The following is a 17,306-nucleotide window of genomic DNA, read 5'->3' as shown; positions in this document are numbered from 1 at the left end:
CACACACACACACACACACACACACACGACCTTGGAAGTGACGGCAGGGTTAGTCCGGTTATGAGGTAGCCTCCCGTTTGGCCATCCAGTTTGGCTCTTGCGAAAAGCTACCTTACCATTTGATAGAATGGACTCGCGATATCTTGGGTAGGTTGTCTGTCTCCACTGGTCCGTCGCCACTAGCATTTGGACCCTGAGGTTCTTCAAAACGTTGTTTGATCGATTGATTGAACGTAGCAACCAGATGCCACCGTCTATCATGGGCAAATGCTGGCAATGATACCGAAAGGACCCGAGCCCTCGCACCAGCCTACCAGTGTGACGATATTGCACGCTACATGATCCAATATCCCTTTCACGTACACCCAAGAGCCATCTACCTGTCTATGAAGATATTCCCAAAAGTTGTTTCATTTGCATGATGATTGATTCTATTACAATGTATGGAATGCCCAGGTAGGTAATCGCTCATAAAGTCTCCCCAATCGATCGGTCCCGTCGCGCGCTCCATCAATCAGTCAGCTTTGTTACGTTACATGCCAGGATAGCTCGTGTCCACTAATAGATAGTAGCCAGCCCCTCCCCCCCGGCTAGGTACTGAGGGGACCGACCTGGAGCATCAAAAGTCATCTGAGAAGGTCAACGTTAGCAACCCGAGCTAGGAGTTCAACGGTCTCTTTTTCTCTCCATGCTCGTTCACTCACGCGACGTGCCAAGATTCTTTTGTTCCTTCTCTTACCGCATTCATGTCTGGGGGAAGTCTCACCGTATCCAACATTGGTATACCCTCTCCGCCTTTCAGCAGGCTGTCAGAACAAGCACTAGATACCCAAATACCAGAAGGATGGGAAAGAAAAGATACAAGAGGTACCTTTAGCGCAGCTTCTACCCCAGCTTTTCTCCAGCAGACGAGCCAATCAAGGACCTGGTCGCCACTGGAGAAGTAGCAGTGGGAAGTGAGATACTGGCACAGCTCGATACCTGCCTGGCTACATTAGCATAACGTAGCAAATAAGCCAACCAGAAAAGAGCCTGCGGGCCGACTGGTAATCACGGATCTCAGGGATTCCTACGGATATCATGTACACTACGTACGGCCATTTTGCTTATCGGCAGGCAAAAGAGACAATCCCTGCTTCGTTTCCTTTTTCTCGTTGGGTGGACATTTTTTGGGCAAGATTGAATTGGGTAAACGAGCCCATCATCCACCGCCGACTTCTTTGCAAGTAAGACAGATGGGAAGATTGTTGAAATACAAATCACAATGGTTATCCTCTCCAATACTCGATCGCATTCAATTGCTGATTCGCACAACATTCCGCTACTTGAGGGAGTCATTCAGTCAGTTAGTCGGTCGCTCACTGGTCAAGCACCAAAATAGAACAAAAAGCACGGCTACCTAAGCCACTGTCCCCGTGTGCCGTGTTTAAGCATCTTGTATACCATCTACCGAGGGCGCAGATTGGCTGCTTGCAACGCCACCTCCCACTTGGGGCAGCTTACGGTTGCGCCGCCTCGGCTGGTGTAGTTTTTGGCTTTCTGTCGATCAACGTCGTTTCGTGATCACTTTTTCCCCTTAGCCTCCATGCTTGTAAAATCCCCTTTGACAGTATCGATTGTTTGGACAGCCCTCCTCTTGCCTTTTCGTATAGCCAACCCATCATCATCATCATCATCATCAGTCAGTGGTTCCTTTTATTGCCAGCGATTTTGATTTTGGTGCACTTCTCGTATCGGACCAGGGGGGTAAATGAAAAGGAAAAAAGGGCAGTGAACTTGCAATGCGCCTCGGCACCAGCAGACAGATTAGACTTTACTCGGATCGGAAAGCCTTCCTCCACTGATTGACTCTTTTCTTCGTCCGTCGGTTTGCTCGACTGACAACATGTACTACATTTGACTCGACGCGGCATGTGGCTGTCAAGTGGTTACAGACTTTCATTTTTTTTTTTTTTGGACACACCGATTGACCTGGTGTCACGTAGTACTTGACTTTTGCTGACTTTACCTACTTGACCTCCTCCTTCTCCTCCTCCTCCTGATCATTCCCTCAGGTAGCAGCTAGGTCAAGGTAGCTTGTGCTTGTAGCAGCAGCAGTAGCAGTAGTAGTAGTCCTTCCATGTTCTCCATAGTTGCGGTGCATACTACATTACCCTACCTACCCGAGGAGGCTCTAGTTGGTAGTAGTATCGCGCACCTGATCACCAACTTCTATCTCGTCCATACCACGTTTCTCATGACTACTATCTACGATTGAGATTCTCTGCAGCAACAACCCATCCATGTTCTCCACCATTATCATCCCACATCAGGTCAGTCGCTTGATAGGCCGGGACAATTCACCAATCAATTGATCTTCTTATGGTTCTTTCCAACTGTGTGGTACAACCCGGACATTGCTGCTACCACTTTGCATCCCGCCCTGTTTAAGAAGAAAGAAAGAAAGAAAAAATCCACCCCAGCAGCAAGATATCAACAGCATACAAGGTCTCGGACCCCCCGTCCTGCGTTCCCGTTCCCCGTTCCCATGCTTGTCAATTTCCCTACTTATCTCATCGGTAATAAAACATTTTTTTGACAAGCAAAACATAAGCAGACAAAAAAAGGTCCAGTCTGTTCTGCGCCTCCGCCTGCCCTGTACACCACACTCCACACGTCCCTGCTACCATTTACTACCTTACCTAGCTTCTGGGTTTGTAGTACAGATCAGCAAAGGACAGAACCGCTTTTGAAGAAACGGCCAGGCCCCCCCGGCTCCACCCACGCCGGCGCATCCCTGATCGACAATCAATCGCATGGTTCGTTTGGTTTGATTCTTAAAATCGACACGATCCCGCATTTCGCATTTCCCTTGGAATCGGGTGCCTCTGGTTTTCTTTCCTTTTCCCTTTCTTAAACCATTCTGCCTTGTGGCATCTTCCGGTCGAAGCTTGGACGATTTAGTTGTCTGTTCGGCAGCTTGCATACTACCAAGGTATACAAAAAAACGTCCTGACCCGCCGCAACAACCTCTCCTTGGATTGTTTGCCTATTCCCAGGTCCGCCTTGTCGTCCTTTTTTCGACCTTTTCGAAAACTTGACCCTCGACCTCGGGCCTCGTACAGAGCTTTGTGTAAGTTGGAATAAATGATCCGGCGGATTGCATCCAATTGCATTTGTTTTGCATTACATTGATGCGCACCACCCTTGCATTGGTCCAACCTCTCACTGATTTCCTTCTTTCCTTTTCCCTGCATTCCACCTGTACCACCACCCACACACTTTTTGGCACCTACCTAAGCTACCAAGCAACAAGCTACTGCTGCAGCATTGATTGCCTGCATATTCCTCTCTTCCTTTCAGGGTCCAGGGATCTTTTTACCCCTCCGGCCCTTCGACAGTCCCCAGTCCTTTATCATGTGGCGACCTGCCCACATGCTACTGTTCTATCAGCAGCAGCAGCAACTTTACAAAGCCTGAATGCTGACCATATTTCTTTTACACAGCAAGGCAGCCACCTCATTTTCTTCCTAGCACAACCTCAGCCTTCGGCATCTCACCACCAAGGGAAGGAAAAGGAAAGAAAGAAAACACTTTCATCATGGCCGAAGAAACCAAGGCAGACCTTGGGACCACGACCGTCTCGGGCTCAGAAACACATGCATCCGTTGAGCCTATTCAGCGCCCGGCAGGATGGATGTACAAAGGCTTCAAGGTCGGCAAGCGGGAGCTTTGGTACGCGTCGCCCAAAGTGCAGCTCTTCATGGTCGCCATGGTCTGCTTCCTGTGCCCCGGAATGTACAATGCCCTGACCGGTCTGGGTGGTGCCGGTCTCAAGGACACCACGGCCCAGACCAACGCCTCCGTCGCCCTCTACTCTGTCTTTGCCGTCATTGGTTTCTTCTCTGGTACTTTCGCCAACAGGCTGGGTCTCCGCGTGACCCTCGCCCTCGGAGGACTGGGATACTCGGTCTATGCTGGAAGTATCCTTTGCTACAAGCACACATCCAACATGGGATACGTCATCTTTGCCGGTAGTTTCCTGGGTTTCTGCGCCAGTCTTCTTTGGTGCGGACAGGGCGCCATCATGATGGCCTATCCCCCCGAGCACGCAAAGGGTCGCTACATTAGTTGGTTCTGGATCATCTTCAACCTCGGAGCAGTCATCGGCGCTCTGATTCCCCTCGGCCAGAACATCAACAACACGGGCGGCGACGCAACCGATGGCACTTTTTACGGCTTCATCGTTCTCATGCTCGTCGGCGCCGTGCTTGCGCTCTTCCTTTGCGATGCCGACAAGGTGCAGCGCGAGGACGGCTCCCACGTTGTCGTCATGAAGAGCCCGTCTTGGTCCTCCGAGTTCATCGGCCTCTGGGAGACCATTACGAGCGACCCCTGGATCGTTTTGCTGTTCCCCATGTTCTTTGCCTCCAACATCTTCTACACCTACCAGCAGAACGGCATCAACGGAGCCCACTTCAACGCCCGTGGTGCCTCGCTCAACAACCTGCTGTACTGGCTGGCCCAGATCTTTGGCGCCGTCATCTTTGGCTATGCTCTCGACTACCCCAAGCTTAGCCGTTCCGTGCGCGCAAAGGCATCTCTGGTCGTCCTCTTTGCCCTCACCTTTATCATCTGGGGTGGCGGATGGGCCTGGCAGAAGCAGCAAGTCAGCCGCGAGGTCAGCAGCACCCAGGAGTACCAGGACAACCACCTGTTGGACTGGGACAATGGCGGTGGCAAGGGCTTCGTCGCCCCCATGTTCCTGTACATGTTTTACGGATTCTACGACGCCGCCTGGCAGACGTGCATCTACTGGTACATGGGTGCCCTCTCCAACTCTGGCCGCCGACTTTCCAACCTGGCTGGATTCTACAAGGGTATCCAGAGTGCCGGTGCTGCCGTCTTTTGGCGCCTCGACAACCTGAAAGTCGAGTACAACACCCTGTTTGGTGCTACAGTAAGTTTTCATCACGTTGCACAAGATTAAAAGAAACCCCACCACCACACCGAGTATAAATAGAGGCTAATTACTGTTTGTTTCTCTAGTGGGGTGTTTGCGCCGGCGCTCTCTTGATTGCAGGTCCCATTGTCTTTATCCGAATTACCGACACGATCCCGCTCGAGGAGGATCTCAAGTTCAGCGACGAGACCGTCGAGGACGTTGCGCCGACGGCTGTCCTGGAAGAGGCTGGACACGAGACCAAGCCCACCACTGTTTGAGCATGACGATTGCATGATCGAGCCAGAGGAGATATTTCGTAGTAGTCGAAAGACGAATAAGTCGCTTGTTTCAACAAGATAATAAGTCTGGGCCGCGTGCATCATTTCTGTGTGAAATACAACCAGGAATGGTCGAGTACGCAAAAAGGCCCGGAAGGATTCATGAGAACAGACAGTTTTCTACTCTGTAGAACAAAACGTCTGGGCATGAATGGAAGATAGGGGAATTGTTCGATCCTTGCAATTAGTTGATACCTCTTGCATTTCTGTACTTAATGAGACAACGTTGAGCCTTGATATATCTGAAGTTGTAGAAAAGTCTGGAACTGTGTCTGCCGACTATTTTTTTTTTTTCCCCCGGCATTGATTCATTTCCAAATTTTTAGTATTATGCTTTGCCGCATACCAGTAAATGGCTGCCCAAGAGATTGTATATCAAGGAGTCGGGTTATAGACAAAAATATCTTAAATGGTTGGACCTATCAGGAAATACAGTATAGACCCTGCCTATTGTACTAGGCTTTATATATAACCCCCCATCTATTTTGAGAATGACTCTCCCATTCTCTGGTCCTCACCCCAGTGTATATGCATCAAGAGAACAAAGTAAAAATAAAAAAGCGCCTGATCGCCAAACTTGATATATGCAAGACCATGTGCCCTGAATGTGCCCTCAACTTGGGGGGTGTTCTCTCTTAGTAGAGGCCTGTTTTTTTAAATTCCTTCGCCGGTTTAAACTCGAGGGGAACAAGACAAGATAATAAACAAAAGTTTACCAGCTCTTGACCTTCTTCATGCTGCCCTCCTCCTGGAGAGCCTTGTGGAGGTCGAAGCTGTTGAACAGCAGGTGGGGCTCGTGTCCCCAGCCCTTGCGCAAGCACTCAAACTCTGCCTTGTCGAGGTAGCCCTGGAGGATGGGCTTGTAATCGGCGTGGGCGCACTTGTCGATAATGACGCGGGCGCGCTCCTTGGGCGACAGGCCGCGGACGTCGGCCAGGCCAGTCTCAGTCACAACCACGTCGAGGTCGTGCTCCGTCTGGTCAACGTGCGTGCACATGGGCACGATGCAGCTCACACCCGTAGGGTCCGTCTTGGACGGGCGCGTCGACGGCGTGTGCATGATGGAGTACTTTGCCGAGCGCAAGAAGTCGGCCGAACCGCCCAGGCCGTTGAGCATGCGGCTGCCCATGACGCAGGTCGAGTTGGCGTGGGCGTAAATGTCGACTTCGACTGGCGTGTTCATGCCAATGACGCCCAGGCGGCGGATGATCTCGGGCGAGTTGGACACCTGCTGCGAACGGAGCAGGAGCTTGTTGTGGTAGGCTTCCCAGTTGTCGTAGAAGCGCTTGAAGCCCTCGGGCGAGAAGCGAATCGATGTGGCCGTGGCAAACTCGAGGCGGCCCGAGTCAAAAAGGTCCAGGAAGGTGTCCTGGATCACCTCGGTCCAGACCTTGAGGTTCCAGAAGTTGGACTCGGCAAGACCGCCAATGACGGCATTGGCAATGTTGCCGATACCCGACTGGATCGGGAGAAGCGACTTGGGCATGCGGCCGTGCTTGACCTCGTGCTCAAAGAACTCGATCAGGTGGGTGGCAATGGCTGCCGAAGTGGCGTCTGCCGGCGAGTTGGGCAGAGTCTTGTCCTGGTAATCGGACTCGACGATACCGACAACCTTTTCGGGGTCAATGGGCATGGATGTACTGCCGATTCTGTCCTCGACTCTGGTGATCAGGTATGGCTTGCGGTGAGGGGGCAAGTCTGTCAGGGTGATGTCGTGGAGTCCATCAAAACTCGGCAGCGAAGTGTTGACCTCAATGATGATCTACATACTCCGTTAGCGAAAAGTGGGTTGTCAACTTTGTAGTTTTCAAAACTTACCTTGTCGGCCATCTGGATGAGCTCGGGTGTAGCACCAACACTGGCGCCAAGCACAATGCTTCCATCCTCCTTGATGTCTGTCGCCTCTACAACCACAACATCCAGGTTCTTGTTGGGGCGGTCCTTGGTATACCAGCCCTGATTACCAAATTAGCCAAAAAGTACAACAAGACTGAAATCCTCTCCTCTCCAGGTGAATCAGCCGCTTACATAAACCAGGTCGACTGGGAACATGGAAAGATGCTTGTCGAAAAAGTTGATCTTTCCATCATTGATACCCTTGGCAATCGACTTGCCAACTTGATGCGGGCTACGACGGTTGATCATGTCTAGACCGGCCCAGCGGTTTTCCGTCTCGCCTCCCGAAGAGGCTCCCACAAAGAGCGAGTACCTCAGTTGGCCCTGCAGGTTGTTCTTCTCGACATGGTCTGCCAGAAATGTTGGCACTTTCCTGCAGTCCGCGGTCTTAGCCAAAAGGAAGCTTGAGCTGACTGGGGTGTGTGTATTTTTCTTTCGTTTTTCTTTTTATTTGAAGGGTATTAGGAGATCGTAGCGTCCAAAACGTACTTTGGGTATCCAACACCGGTGAATCCGGACCAGCCGATGTAGGCACCGTTGGGAAAATGCTCCAAGAGGTCTTCGGGTTTGCACAGCTTGTTCAGCATGGACGGGCGCTTGATGCGCTCTCTCAAAAGAGCCGACACTGCTGGAGCGGCGACACTCCGCAGTCGGGCAGCTGTGGGATACATGGCTTTTGTTTATTTTTTTTTCCTTCTCCCTTTGAGATGTTCGAACCACGCTAGAGCAGTGGTGTTTTCTCACTAAATGGGGAGCAAGAAGGAAATGTTGAGGTTGTTCACGAGCTGACCTGTCGACGGTGCCCCGCTAGACGGTATAGGTATTGGAAGAAAGAGGATTCAGCAAGAAACACAACGCAAAGTAATTGTAATGAGGAAGAAGAAAAAGAAGGAGAGAAAGAAACAAGAGTCCGCAGACCGGAGCGTCGAAGTTTAGAAAGTCAATTCGAGAAGGAAAGTGGTTCGACGAATGGGGCCCACTTTGTGACGATTAGCTAAAGGTCCGAATTGGATGCTGCTGTTGAAACCACTCAACTCATCACCCTTCTTTTCAGCACAGGCAAGAACGCGAAGGCCGAGGTTGTCGCGAGCTGGATCAATGGAGATATTTCTCTCTGGGCAATTCACAGCAATTCCCCAATGGCTTCCCTCCTTGGGCTCTTGACATTTTTATGGTCTTTCTGTTGCTTATTGTCTTTTGTCGTCGGCTCTTCTTTTTGCTCCGTTTTGCTAAGGCAAGTGATGAGCACTCTCATTCTTTTTTCCTCCCAAACCCATGATTGCGGGATGACGTTGATTTGCCCTTGGGGCTGTCGGTGACAAGGGTAAGCTCCAGCTAGCTGGTTCCCTACCCCTTCCCAGAGAAGCTGTTTTTCAGGGCTTCTAGAGCCCACACCAAGCGCAAACGGGTTCGCCTCTAACCGCTGTAAAATGTCCCCTCCAGCCCCAGGGGGGAAAGGGAGAAAGTCTCACATAACATGTGGGTCCTCCCACTATATTAGCTCTGCATAGCTTCGCTCGGCCCGAGCAGAAGGGCTGCTCCTCCGTTCGTCCGGCCTGGGGCTGAAGGGACTTTACTGCATGCACTTCTGCGTTGCTATACTAAGGATTCCAGAGTGAATACCTGGTATACAAGTCACACTTTATTCATGGCACGTACATTGTCGAAACCCTTTAAAAGCAATCAACACCGACACCTCCATCAATCAATGCTGGCCACAAGTAATCTGCATACAGAAAAAGCAGCCGCCGGCATGGACGAAGCTTTGGATAATCACTGCGGCGTGCTTACAAAATAGTAAAGGACGTTTAATTCATCTCTCTTGGTCTTGTTAGTCGTCGCCATGAGACTCTAGCCACTCCGCTCCAATCTTCATAATAAGACGAATCAAACCAGTGATTGCAACTCAACCATGACCCATCACTGCTGTATATACCACGTCTGTTCGTTCATGAGAGTATAGTATCGTACTGGCAAATGCATCCCTGTAAAACATGGGTGAGACCACCTATTAAGGTTATTCGACATGGTATAAAGCTTCCAGAAGGGAACCCCCGGCAAACAGAGATCATCCAACAGGTTAAGAAGCAGCAGCACCACGAATGAAGACTCGGATAATATTAATCAGCAGTAGGGTTTGGCTTGTATGGAAATAATTGTATACCACATTGTCCGAACTATGGAATAACTGGTTGTGAAGGAGTTGTACAATTCATATTTTACATAAATGCTCCGCTCATCCGAAGTACAAGTACAAGTTTACACAATCAACATGATTCAATGCATATATATCTAAGCCTCCTTCCTGAATAAATCTCTCCACATTTCACGGAAGCCGTAATTAGGCGTCTTGGAATCATAAATCTTGCTACGGTGCGTCTCGCCGTTGAACCGGTCGAGGATGCCGCCGGGTCGGTGTCCCACGCTCTCGGCAGCCGGCTTGAACGGCCGCGTCGCCCGCTCCTTGATGGCGGCGGCCAGCTGCGGCGCCACGTCGGCGTAGCACGCGTTGAGCTCCCGCTCCAGTGAAAAGTACGGCTTCTTGGCCAGCGCCGGTGCCATGAGGTTATAGGACCGCGTCAAAGTGTTGAGGTTTTCTATCGATAGGTTCATGTATGTTTGCTCGGTGCGCAGCCATTCCGGGTCGCGGAATGGAGGCGGGAGCGGCGTTTCGTCTATAGTGGTGACTGGCTGTGGTGTTGCCGTGGGCGCATCAGCCGCAATGTCGCCTTCTTTGCTGGAAATGACGCTGTCGGCAGTAACAGCAGCAGTGATGGCAGCAACAGCAGCAGCTCCCTCGGCCGTGCCATCCTTATCCGCAAGCTCTGCAGCCATCTCTGTTGCAAGCTGTTCTCGCAGCTTTGCCATGACGGGATCATCTGTCGTGTTGGTCGGCACGGCAATTTGCTCAACATCCCGCCGACGCGGGTTTTGTACCTGCTCGGCCTCGGCATACCGTTGCGCCTTGGCCATTTGTGCTTGAACCGATCCGCCTTTGCTTGCAATTGTCCGCGCGGCATGGCGCTTCCAGTCATTGCGCAGGCGCGTTCGGAAGGTGTGTGCCGTTTTGACAAGCTCTTGCTGCTTTTCTATCCACGGCGGCACCACTGCAGTACTCCGAGATTAGCATGAATTTCTCGGCTATGCAAGAAATAAGAGATGAAATCGTATGCATGCTGCATCACACAAGGGATTGCTTACTATCCTGCCGTTTGATCATCTTATTCATGATATATTCCGTAGTGTCAATAAACGGATTATCCGAGCGCGTATCACGCTCAATTCCCTTCCCGCGCGGTATATTCTTAAACTGGCCGCGCGCAATGGCATCTTCGATGCGCTCGTTCGCCAGCGATGCCAAGCCCGTAATGGTATTGGGCATTGCCCGAGCTGCAGGCCGGAACCGCTCGCGAAACTCCTTGCGCATGGCCTCGCGCTCTTGCTCATTGAGTCCATTCTGTTGCTGCTGCTGCTCGCCCTCCCGGCCGAGCCCCATTCCCGTGTACGCCGCCGCTAGCTCTCGAGCGCCCGCGGCCCGTTGGCCTGACGTCCGGGTATCGCGCGGCGCAAGCCGCATGTCGACGGGTTTCAGATCGGGCAGGCGGGGCTTTCCGCGCAGGCCGGGGGCCAGCGGCTTGCGCGCCTCGTCGAGCATGCGCAGGACGGCATCGCCGGTGCTCTCCTGGCCGGTCCAGGGCTCGCTCGATACCAAGTGGGCAGTGCCGCGGCCGGCAGACGACGGCATGTCGGCCTCGGCAAAGGCGGCTGCGTGGTCGGAGCGAAACTTGGCGTCCTGTACCTTGGCGAATAATCGCTCCTTGAGCTCCTCGGAGAACCCGGCATCCTCGACCGCCCGCCGCCCTGCGCGGCCTCCTGTCAGCAGGACCTCTTCTGTGGCTTCCTCGAGGCGCCGGGCCATGGGCCCCGGTTCCGGCTTCTTCGCAGCGGTTGATGCATTGTTGGGTGGAGGGCTGCCGCTGTTTGCGGCTTCGGGCTGCTTGTTTGACGTGGCATCCGACGTGCCGCTGGTGGACGATGCCGATGACGAGTGTCGCACGCGGTCGCCGTTTGATCGTTTACGCTGCGTGGTCACGGATAGAGCCGCCTCTCGGCGCACTAGGGCGGTCTTACATGTCGAGCAGAAGAGGTGTGCAGATCTCGCTATTCCTGCCATTCTTTGAAATTTTTCATGTAATTTCCATAATGACTCCCAGCATCAATCCCCAGTGCCGGGCGGTCCTTCAATGTTGTTGTGCTGGTGGGAGAAAAAAAAAGAGCCAGACAAACAGTGGCGAGGGCGAGGTGGGTAGAAGATGGGTTCGGACTTAAGCAATCAATGACCGCATCTTGGATTTCGAACGGAGCTTTTCGTCTCTGGAGCCGTACACAGATGCTAGCCTCTAATTGGCTGTCATCACCCGCGAATTTAAGACAGACGATAGAGCAAGTGCAAATGCCAAGAATCAGGGCTGATTATAGAAATTTGGTTTTCGTCTTATATATCTCTCTCTTATTTTAAATGGCCTATATAACTCGAATCACTAATTATAAAATGAATTTTTGCGGTTTAACTCCTTGCAAGCATGGTTTATAGTGGCTATCCATTTAAATCTAGTGCCATATTTTCACTGCCAACTGATCGTCTGTTGTTAAGTCTTTTTATTATAAAGAACAAAAGGGTATTTTCAAGCTATACAAGTATGGTCGCTATGTACATCATGATATAGAATAATCTATAAGCTATTCCAGATTTTCAAAGTTCTGGATCCTGAACGCCGGCTAATGCATTTTGGGAACTATCCGTTCCTGTCATGAAGATGATACACAGATCCTCCGATTGGAAAGATCTTGTGCAAAGCCCGCAATAATTTCGTCACTGTCATTTAAAAAGAATGACGTGGAGCTTGATGTGGTTGTGGGTGATCTCTTTTAGAGTCAAGACAGTCGACCTTGAATATGGTCGTAAAGGTTTGACACGGAGATCCAAGCGCTGAAAGGGTTGCTTCAGCTAGAACCAGCCGCTGAATGCCAGTGCTTGTTGAATGGTGTTTTCTTCAAGTTCTGTATCGAACTCTCAAGTTGTTCAACCATGAAACTCCCGGGGAGTCAATTCCGTCTCTTGCGCCTTCTTCAACCAGTTTACACCCTTGGCGACGTGCATCCTAAACCGGTTTGCCGCCGTCTTGCCAATCTCGGTGATTGCGCGCTGGCCAAGAGTAAATTCGGTCCAGAACAAGTGCTCGTTAGGCAACGAGCAGATGCCGCTGGGCGTTTGACCACCCGCGAGAGTCTTTTCTTTCGTGATAGAAGTCGTGTTGGCCTTCATGTTTACTGGCATGCAAGGCTCCCAGACCTCGAGGAAGCCGTCTTCGATGGGCTTTGAGCCGAGTCCATTGTGGTCCACGAGCTCAGAGTCATGGAGTTGACGATCAACAATCAGCTCCTTGATGTACTTGGGAGTGTCCTGCGTGATGGCTTCCCGGCGAGCATTCGGGACGTAGACAGTGCGACCAGAGGCATCATTTCTCTTGACGAGAGCTGTCTCCTGTGTGGTCTCGTTGATGACCGGGTCCGGAATCGAGACCCAAGAATCAATCCAGTCGGCAACCATATTCTCCCACTCTTGGGTAAGATAGGCTGCGTTGCCCATCTCCTTGGCTTTGTTGTGAGGGTGGGGCGGTGCAGGTCGAGCAGTCTCAAAGCCAGGTGTCAGTGAAATGTCGAACAAGGAAGGAATGAAGATGCGGAAAGGCTCGGCTGGCACATCCAAGAGGACAGGTTGATCTGTTGCACTCTCAGGCGCGGTGATGTTTGCCATGGTGTAGTAGTCAGAGTAAGCAATCGAAGTATCCTCCTTGGCCATGCTGTACAGCCTTTCGATCTGCAAGAAAAGCTGCTCTGCTTGCCTCTCCAGTAGCTCCTTTGCGATCTCTCGGGGCATGGTTGCGAGCTTCCAGACTTCCCAATATCCATAGTTGAAGACCCACAGAGTCTCACGGGGAGGGTTGCGGGGCGGCGGTGTTCCTAGGAACGTGTTGATTTGCTGTTCCAGGTCGGGCAGATGCGTGGGCACAGGATACTGTTCGGGCATCCAAGTGTAATCGTAGCCGGAACCTTGGGTAACATTTGGCCAGGAGGTGATCACATCGAGGGTCTGGCCATAGACATCGTTGGAAATAATCGAGCCTCCGTGAGCATCAGTTTGAGGGGTGTAAGACAGGTGCGCATTGCAGTGATCGAGCTGTAAACACTGTTAGAATCATCAAACTTCAGAGATCAAGTTCCCGTGCTTCATTACCTGCTCGCAGAGAACATCAGTCCATGACTTGTCCTCGAAACCAGTCTCTTCCTGTCTCTTGTTTGGGGTGGTGATGTCGCCTCCACCAAAAACCACCACCCTAATGCCACCACCAATACTGCCGTCGTCGTATGAAGACGTCGGCCTCCATTTGAGAATCCTCGTATAACCCGAACCAAAAGCAATGTCGGAAAATCTCGTGGGTAGCAATTTCGTCAGTGCGATGAGGATCACCACGCATATCGCAATTTGAGGCAGCAGGCGTGGGCCTCCGCGCATGGCCTTGGCGGAGAAGAAGGCGAACAGTGTCTTGAGACCGAGCCCCTCGATGAGACCATCGGGTCTATAGTTTTGAAAGTGTTTTGTCAACATCTTGACAGATAAGTAATATGATAGGTTTTTGCAAAGCGACTCGATGTGCGACGCGATGGGAGTTTGCTCAGCAAAGCAGCGTTCTTTCAACAGGCCTGCCTCCTATGCCTCTTTGACTCGATCGATGAAAAAGCCGGACCGACTGCTTAGGGCACTTCCCTCCCCCTTGGTCGCCGGCACTCTTTTCAAGATTTGTTGACAGCAGCCTCGTTTTGTTGATGGCGACTTTGGTTTCCGAAGAATTGTTTCAATGTTTATTTAACATGAAGAAGACGTGAACAGATGAAGAGAGTTGTTGGTCCTTGAGAAAAAAGACACAGACCGGGAATAAAGGTGTAAGGTCGATCTGCCAAGCCGTTTCGGGGTGGTATGCGGCGTGCCAAGAAACCGTTGGCTGGGCTCAAGTACCGAAGCGCTGGGCTATTCAACGTCACGTCACAGGCCGCGATAGCCGGGTTTGATCGCCGAGCAACTCGCAAGAGGATCCGGTCAGAGCATATGATGGACTACACAACACTGTTGCGAATATCCAATACGTAAAGATCTATTCCCTTGGGAAGTCGAAAGGATGGGGAAACTAATGAGGGGAAGACAAGAGTAAAGAAATAAGAGAGAGAAGAGAGTTTTCGGATGAGAAAACAGAGTGTGCAAGACGAAGGAAAACGGGTCAGTCTTGAATGGATTGACATGGGGACTCGACGGCGGATGGTATGGAGAAAGCATCCAGTAGTCAAGTCATCAGTCCACCGACCGACGGACAAGAAAAGAACAAGAACAGACCATTGCCTATCCAGGTTCCTGCGCTGCGCTGCGCTGCGCTCGCTCTACGCTCGGCGGTCATCTTGGGGCGGGTTCCACAAACCACGGGCTAAGCATGAGTACGTATTCATTGCGGGAGATGCTCCATAGGGGAGACATTAGAGGTGTCAAGCCTTTTTTTCCCCCTTCCTTCCATCAGTGTGCAGCGGTGCGTGCAAAGCGTGAGCAGACAGGCACACGCGCACAAGAGATCGATCATCAGTACCTGATTCCCAAAGCGGGAGGCCAGGGTAGGTAGTTGGCCGCGAGTCGTCGTCGTCGTAAGTCGTCCTCGCAGTAGGAGGAGCCGATGGGCGGTGCGCTGGGGCTGTCGTAAGCTTGTGGAGACGGCCTGGCAAGCCCCTGTGTTTCAATAACCCATGGTCCAGGAATATCCCACACTGACACAAGGCCACCTTACAGACATGGCTAGGCCCTGTCGGTCGTCTCTTTTTTGTCTTTGTAGTGTCCGGGCTGGGGGTCGGGCGGACTCTTTGAAAGAGAGGAGACAGGCCAAAAGAGAGAGACGGAGACATTTTGAACATGGGATTGTTGGTTTTTGGCCTTCTGTACCGTTTCCTTTTTCTTCTGGTGGATTAGCTACCATAGGCTAAGGCGCGACTTGAACCCAGAAGCGACTGGCGTTGTGGGGAGAGTCGCGCGACAGCCTCGCTTCATCTGACGACGTCTTCATCTTTTTATAGTGAAATGAGTTCAACTTGCCAGCTCTCTGACTGACGCGGCCATATAATCAACAGTCGGTCGATTCATGGGCATTGAATTGACGAGCGAGGCTCAGCTCTCAACTCTCAGCTCGGCTGTGGTAGGTATCTGTTTGTGTATGAAGAAGGAAAGAAAAAATCAATCGGCAGTCGGTACCCATTGTTCAATCTTACTGCTGCATACCATAGTACTACCACTACTTTTCAGTCAAAAAATTGATCGACCTATCTACACTACGTATCGAGCAGGCGCATATTGATGGTAACGGGGCGCGGGTCAGGATGGAGAAGATATCTGACAAGAAGATGCAGCTGAGTTGCTGGGCACTCTAGACACTCAAAGGCACTGGCCGGTGTTGTCTCTGTATCAAAAAGCGATCGTCATGAACCAAGCCCCAAACCCGCTTACATCCATCCCCCCCAACCACCCCCACCCCACCGGCAGACACAACAACTTTGTTGACCATGACTAGGTGTGATATGATTCTCACACTTTGTAACAAATCCGACCAAGACTCGGAAATATCGGCTCTGGGATGAGATGCCGCCCAAGTGGTATTGAAAGGAATGAGCAGGGCAAGGGCAACTTAAAAAAAAAAAAAAAAAAAAAAAAGGCACGCGACCCATTAACCAACATGGCCCGTTAGCGCGCTGTACAAACACTAGACGCCGAAACGTGATAGGGGGAAACTTTGCCAATTCAACCATGACCTTGCTCCTCCCCCGCAGAACCGAGATGCAGCCCTTTTGACGCCGAGTAGTGAGAAGAAGAAAAATGCTACCACGGAATTAATTGGGGGGAGGAGAGGAGAAGAGAAAGAAAGAAGAAAAAACAGCACCTGCCAAGACTGGCGTGTCGATCATCTTGAGCTCCCAGCTTGCCCAGAGTTTCTAGCGGACCATAGGGATCGATAGTTGAAACCCACTTCACTGACTTGTTGCTTGAGGAGCCGCAAATTTGGCCGGCAAACACTTTTTTTTGGTTGGTTGGTTGGTTGGCTGCTACCTGTCTGTTTACAGGCACTTTGGAAATAAATTTGGGCCTGCTGTTTTAATGGGCGCGGGCGACCGGGAGAACTAAAAACTGCCGCCCGTCAATTGTTGTTGATGATGATGATGATGATGATGATGATGATGATGATGATGATGATGATGATGATGATGATGATGATGATGATGATTATTATTATTATTATTACAATGCGCTCACTACTGCACAGTCTCTATATAACGCATAATGAGAAATCGACTGCCCCCCATCCATCCAGTTTGTATGAAATGGGCGCAAATCCAATCTGCAAAGTGTTTTGTTGGCAGGACATTTTAGTAGGATTTTTAAAAAGTCTTTCTAATGACACCCGAAATATCCGTGCTGACCCTAATGTATGCAAGTCGGCGGCTTCCCCCCTTGGCGCTGATCCTCGTATATTCGGATTATATGGAACGACCATGACGTTCTTTTGTCGTATCTGGCAAACCAACTGGCCCTCGGCGCGCTTGGCTCTTCCCAACTTTGCATCTTGGGACTCTTGGCTGTCAATAGGCGGCCGCCCGAGATAAAAAAGGGAGCCCCATATATTACTGGAAGAAAATGATCAAGCATATGTAGCCCGTATGTACCTGCATCCTCCAAGCCCCTCCAGTGCCGTTTCTTTCTAGTCACAAAATGCGAAGGAATGGAATGAGTACCTTTTGTTTCTTGTTCAGCCTTGAAAGGTTGCCGAAATGCCGGATCACACAAATGATATAGAACAAGGTTGTTTTTTACCTCTTGGTGGCCCAGTTTTTACAAATTCGATGAATTACATACATCAAGTATTACAAGACTCCAGGAGTTCCCCCCAAGTGGCTCCTCTCTCAAATGCCTTCCCCATGGCACCTGAACAATGCTCGCTCCTCCTTACGTGAATCGCAAGTGCTAGGCCTACCTAAAATACAAGCGCTCCGTTTTTATTCGT

At 51.0% G+C, this 17,306-nt stretch overlaps 4 protein-coding genes across 4 annotated transcripts; 1 reads left to right on the top strand and 3 right to left on the bottom strand.

Annotated features, from left to right (window-relative positions):
• Positions 1-3,580: 3,580 nt before the first annotated feature.
• PFICI_08654 (uncharacterized protein) lies at positions 3,581-5,202 on the top strand (the record flags this gene model as incomplete). The annotated part of the gene is made up of 2 exons (XM_007837235.1): positions 3,581-4,939; positions 5,029-5,202. The coding sequence occupies 2 exons, from the start codon at positions 3,581-3,583 to the stop codon at positions 5,200-5,202; spliced, it is 1,533 nt and encodes a 510-aa protein (XP_007835426.1).
• Positions 5,203-5,974: 772 nt separating this feature from the next.
• PFICI_08653 (Acetyl-CoA hydrolase) lies at positions 5,975-7,829 on the bottom strand (the record flags this gene model as incomplete). Its single annotated transcript, XM_007837234.1, has 4 exons — positions 5,975-7,024; positions 7,081-7,218; positions 7,291-7,531; positions 7,648-7,829. 4 exons carry the CDS (start codon positions 7,827-7,829, stop codon positions 5,975-5,977), a joined length of 1,611 nt encoding a protein of 536 aa, XP_007835425.1.
• A 1,621-nt stretch (positions 7,830-9,450) lies between these two features.
• PFICI_08652 (uncharacterized protein) lies at positions 9,451-11,332 on the bottom strand (the record flags this gene model as incomplete). The annotated part of the gene is made up of 2 exons (XM_007837233.1): positions 9,451-10,265; positions 10,360-11,332. The coding sequence occupies 2 exons, from the start codon at positions 11,330-11,332 to the stop codon at positions 9,451-9,453; spliced, it is 1,788 nt and encodes a 595-aa protein (XP_007835424.1).
• A 909-nt stretch (positions 11,333-12,241) lies between these two features.
• PFICI_08651 (uncharacterized protein) lies at positions 12,242-13,828 on the bottom strand (the record flags this gene model as incomplete). The annotated part of the gene is made up of 2 exons (XM_007837232.1): positions 12,242-13,399; positions 13,457-13,828. 2 exons carry the CDS (start codon positions 13,826-13,828, stop codon positions 12,242-12,244), a joined length of 1,530 nt encoding a protein of 509 aa, XP_007835423.1.
• Positions 13,829-17,306: the final 3,478 nt, after the last annotated feature.

This window comes from Pestalotiopsis fici (assembly GCF_000516985.1).
Source record: "Pestalotiopsis fici W106-1 unplaced genomic scaffold PFICI_Scf_6, whole genome shotgun sequence".
Lineage (NCBI taxonomy): Eukaryota > Fungi > Ascomycota > Sordariomycetes > Amphisphaeriales > Sporocadaceae > Pestalotiopsis > Pestalotiopsis fici.
The sequence above is the reverse complement of the archived record's forward strand: the minus strand, read 5'-3'. Positions and strand labels throughout refer to the sequence as shown.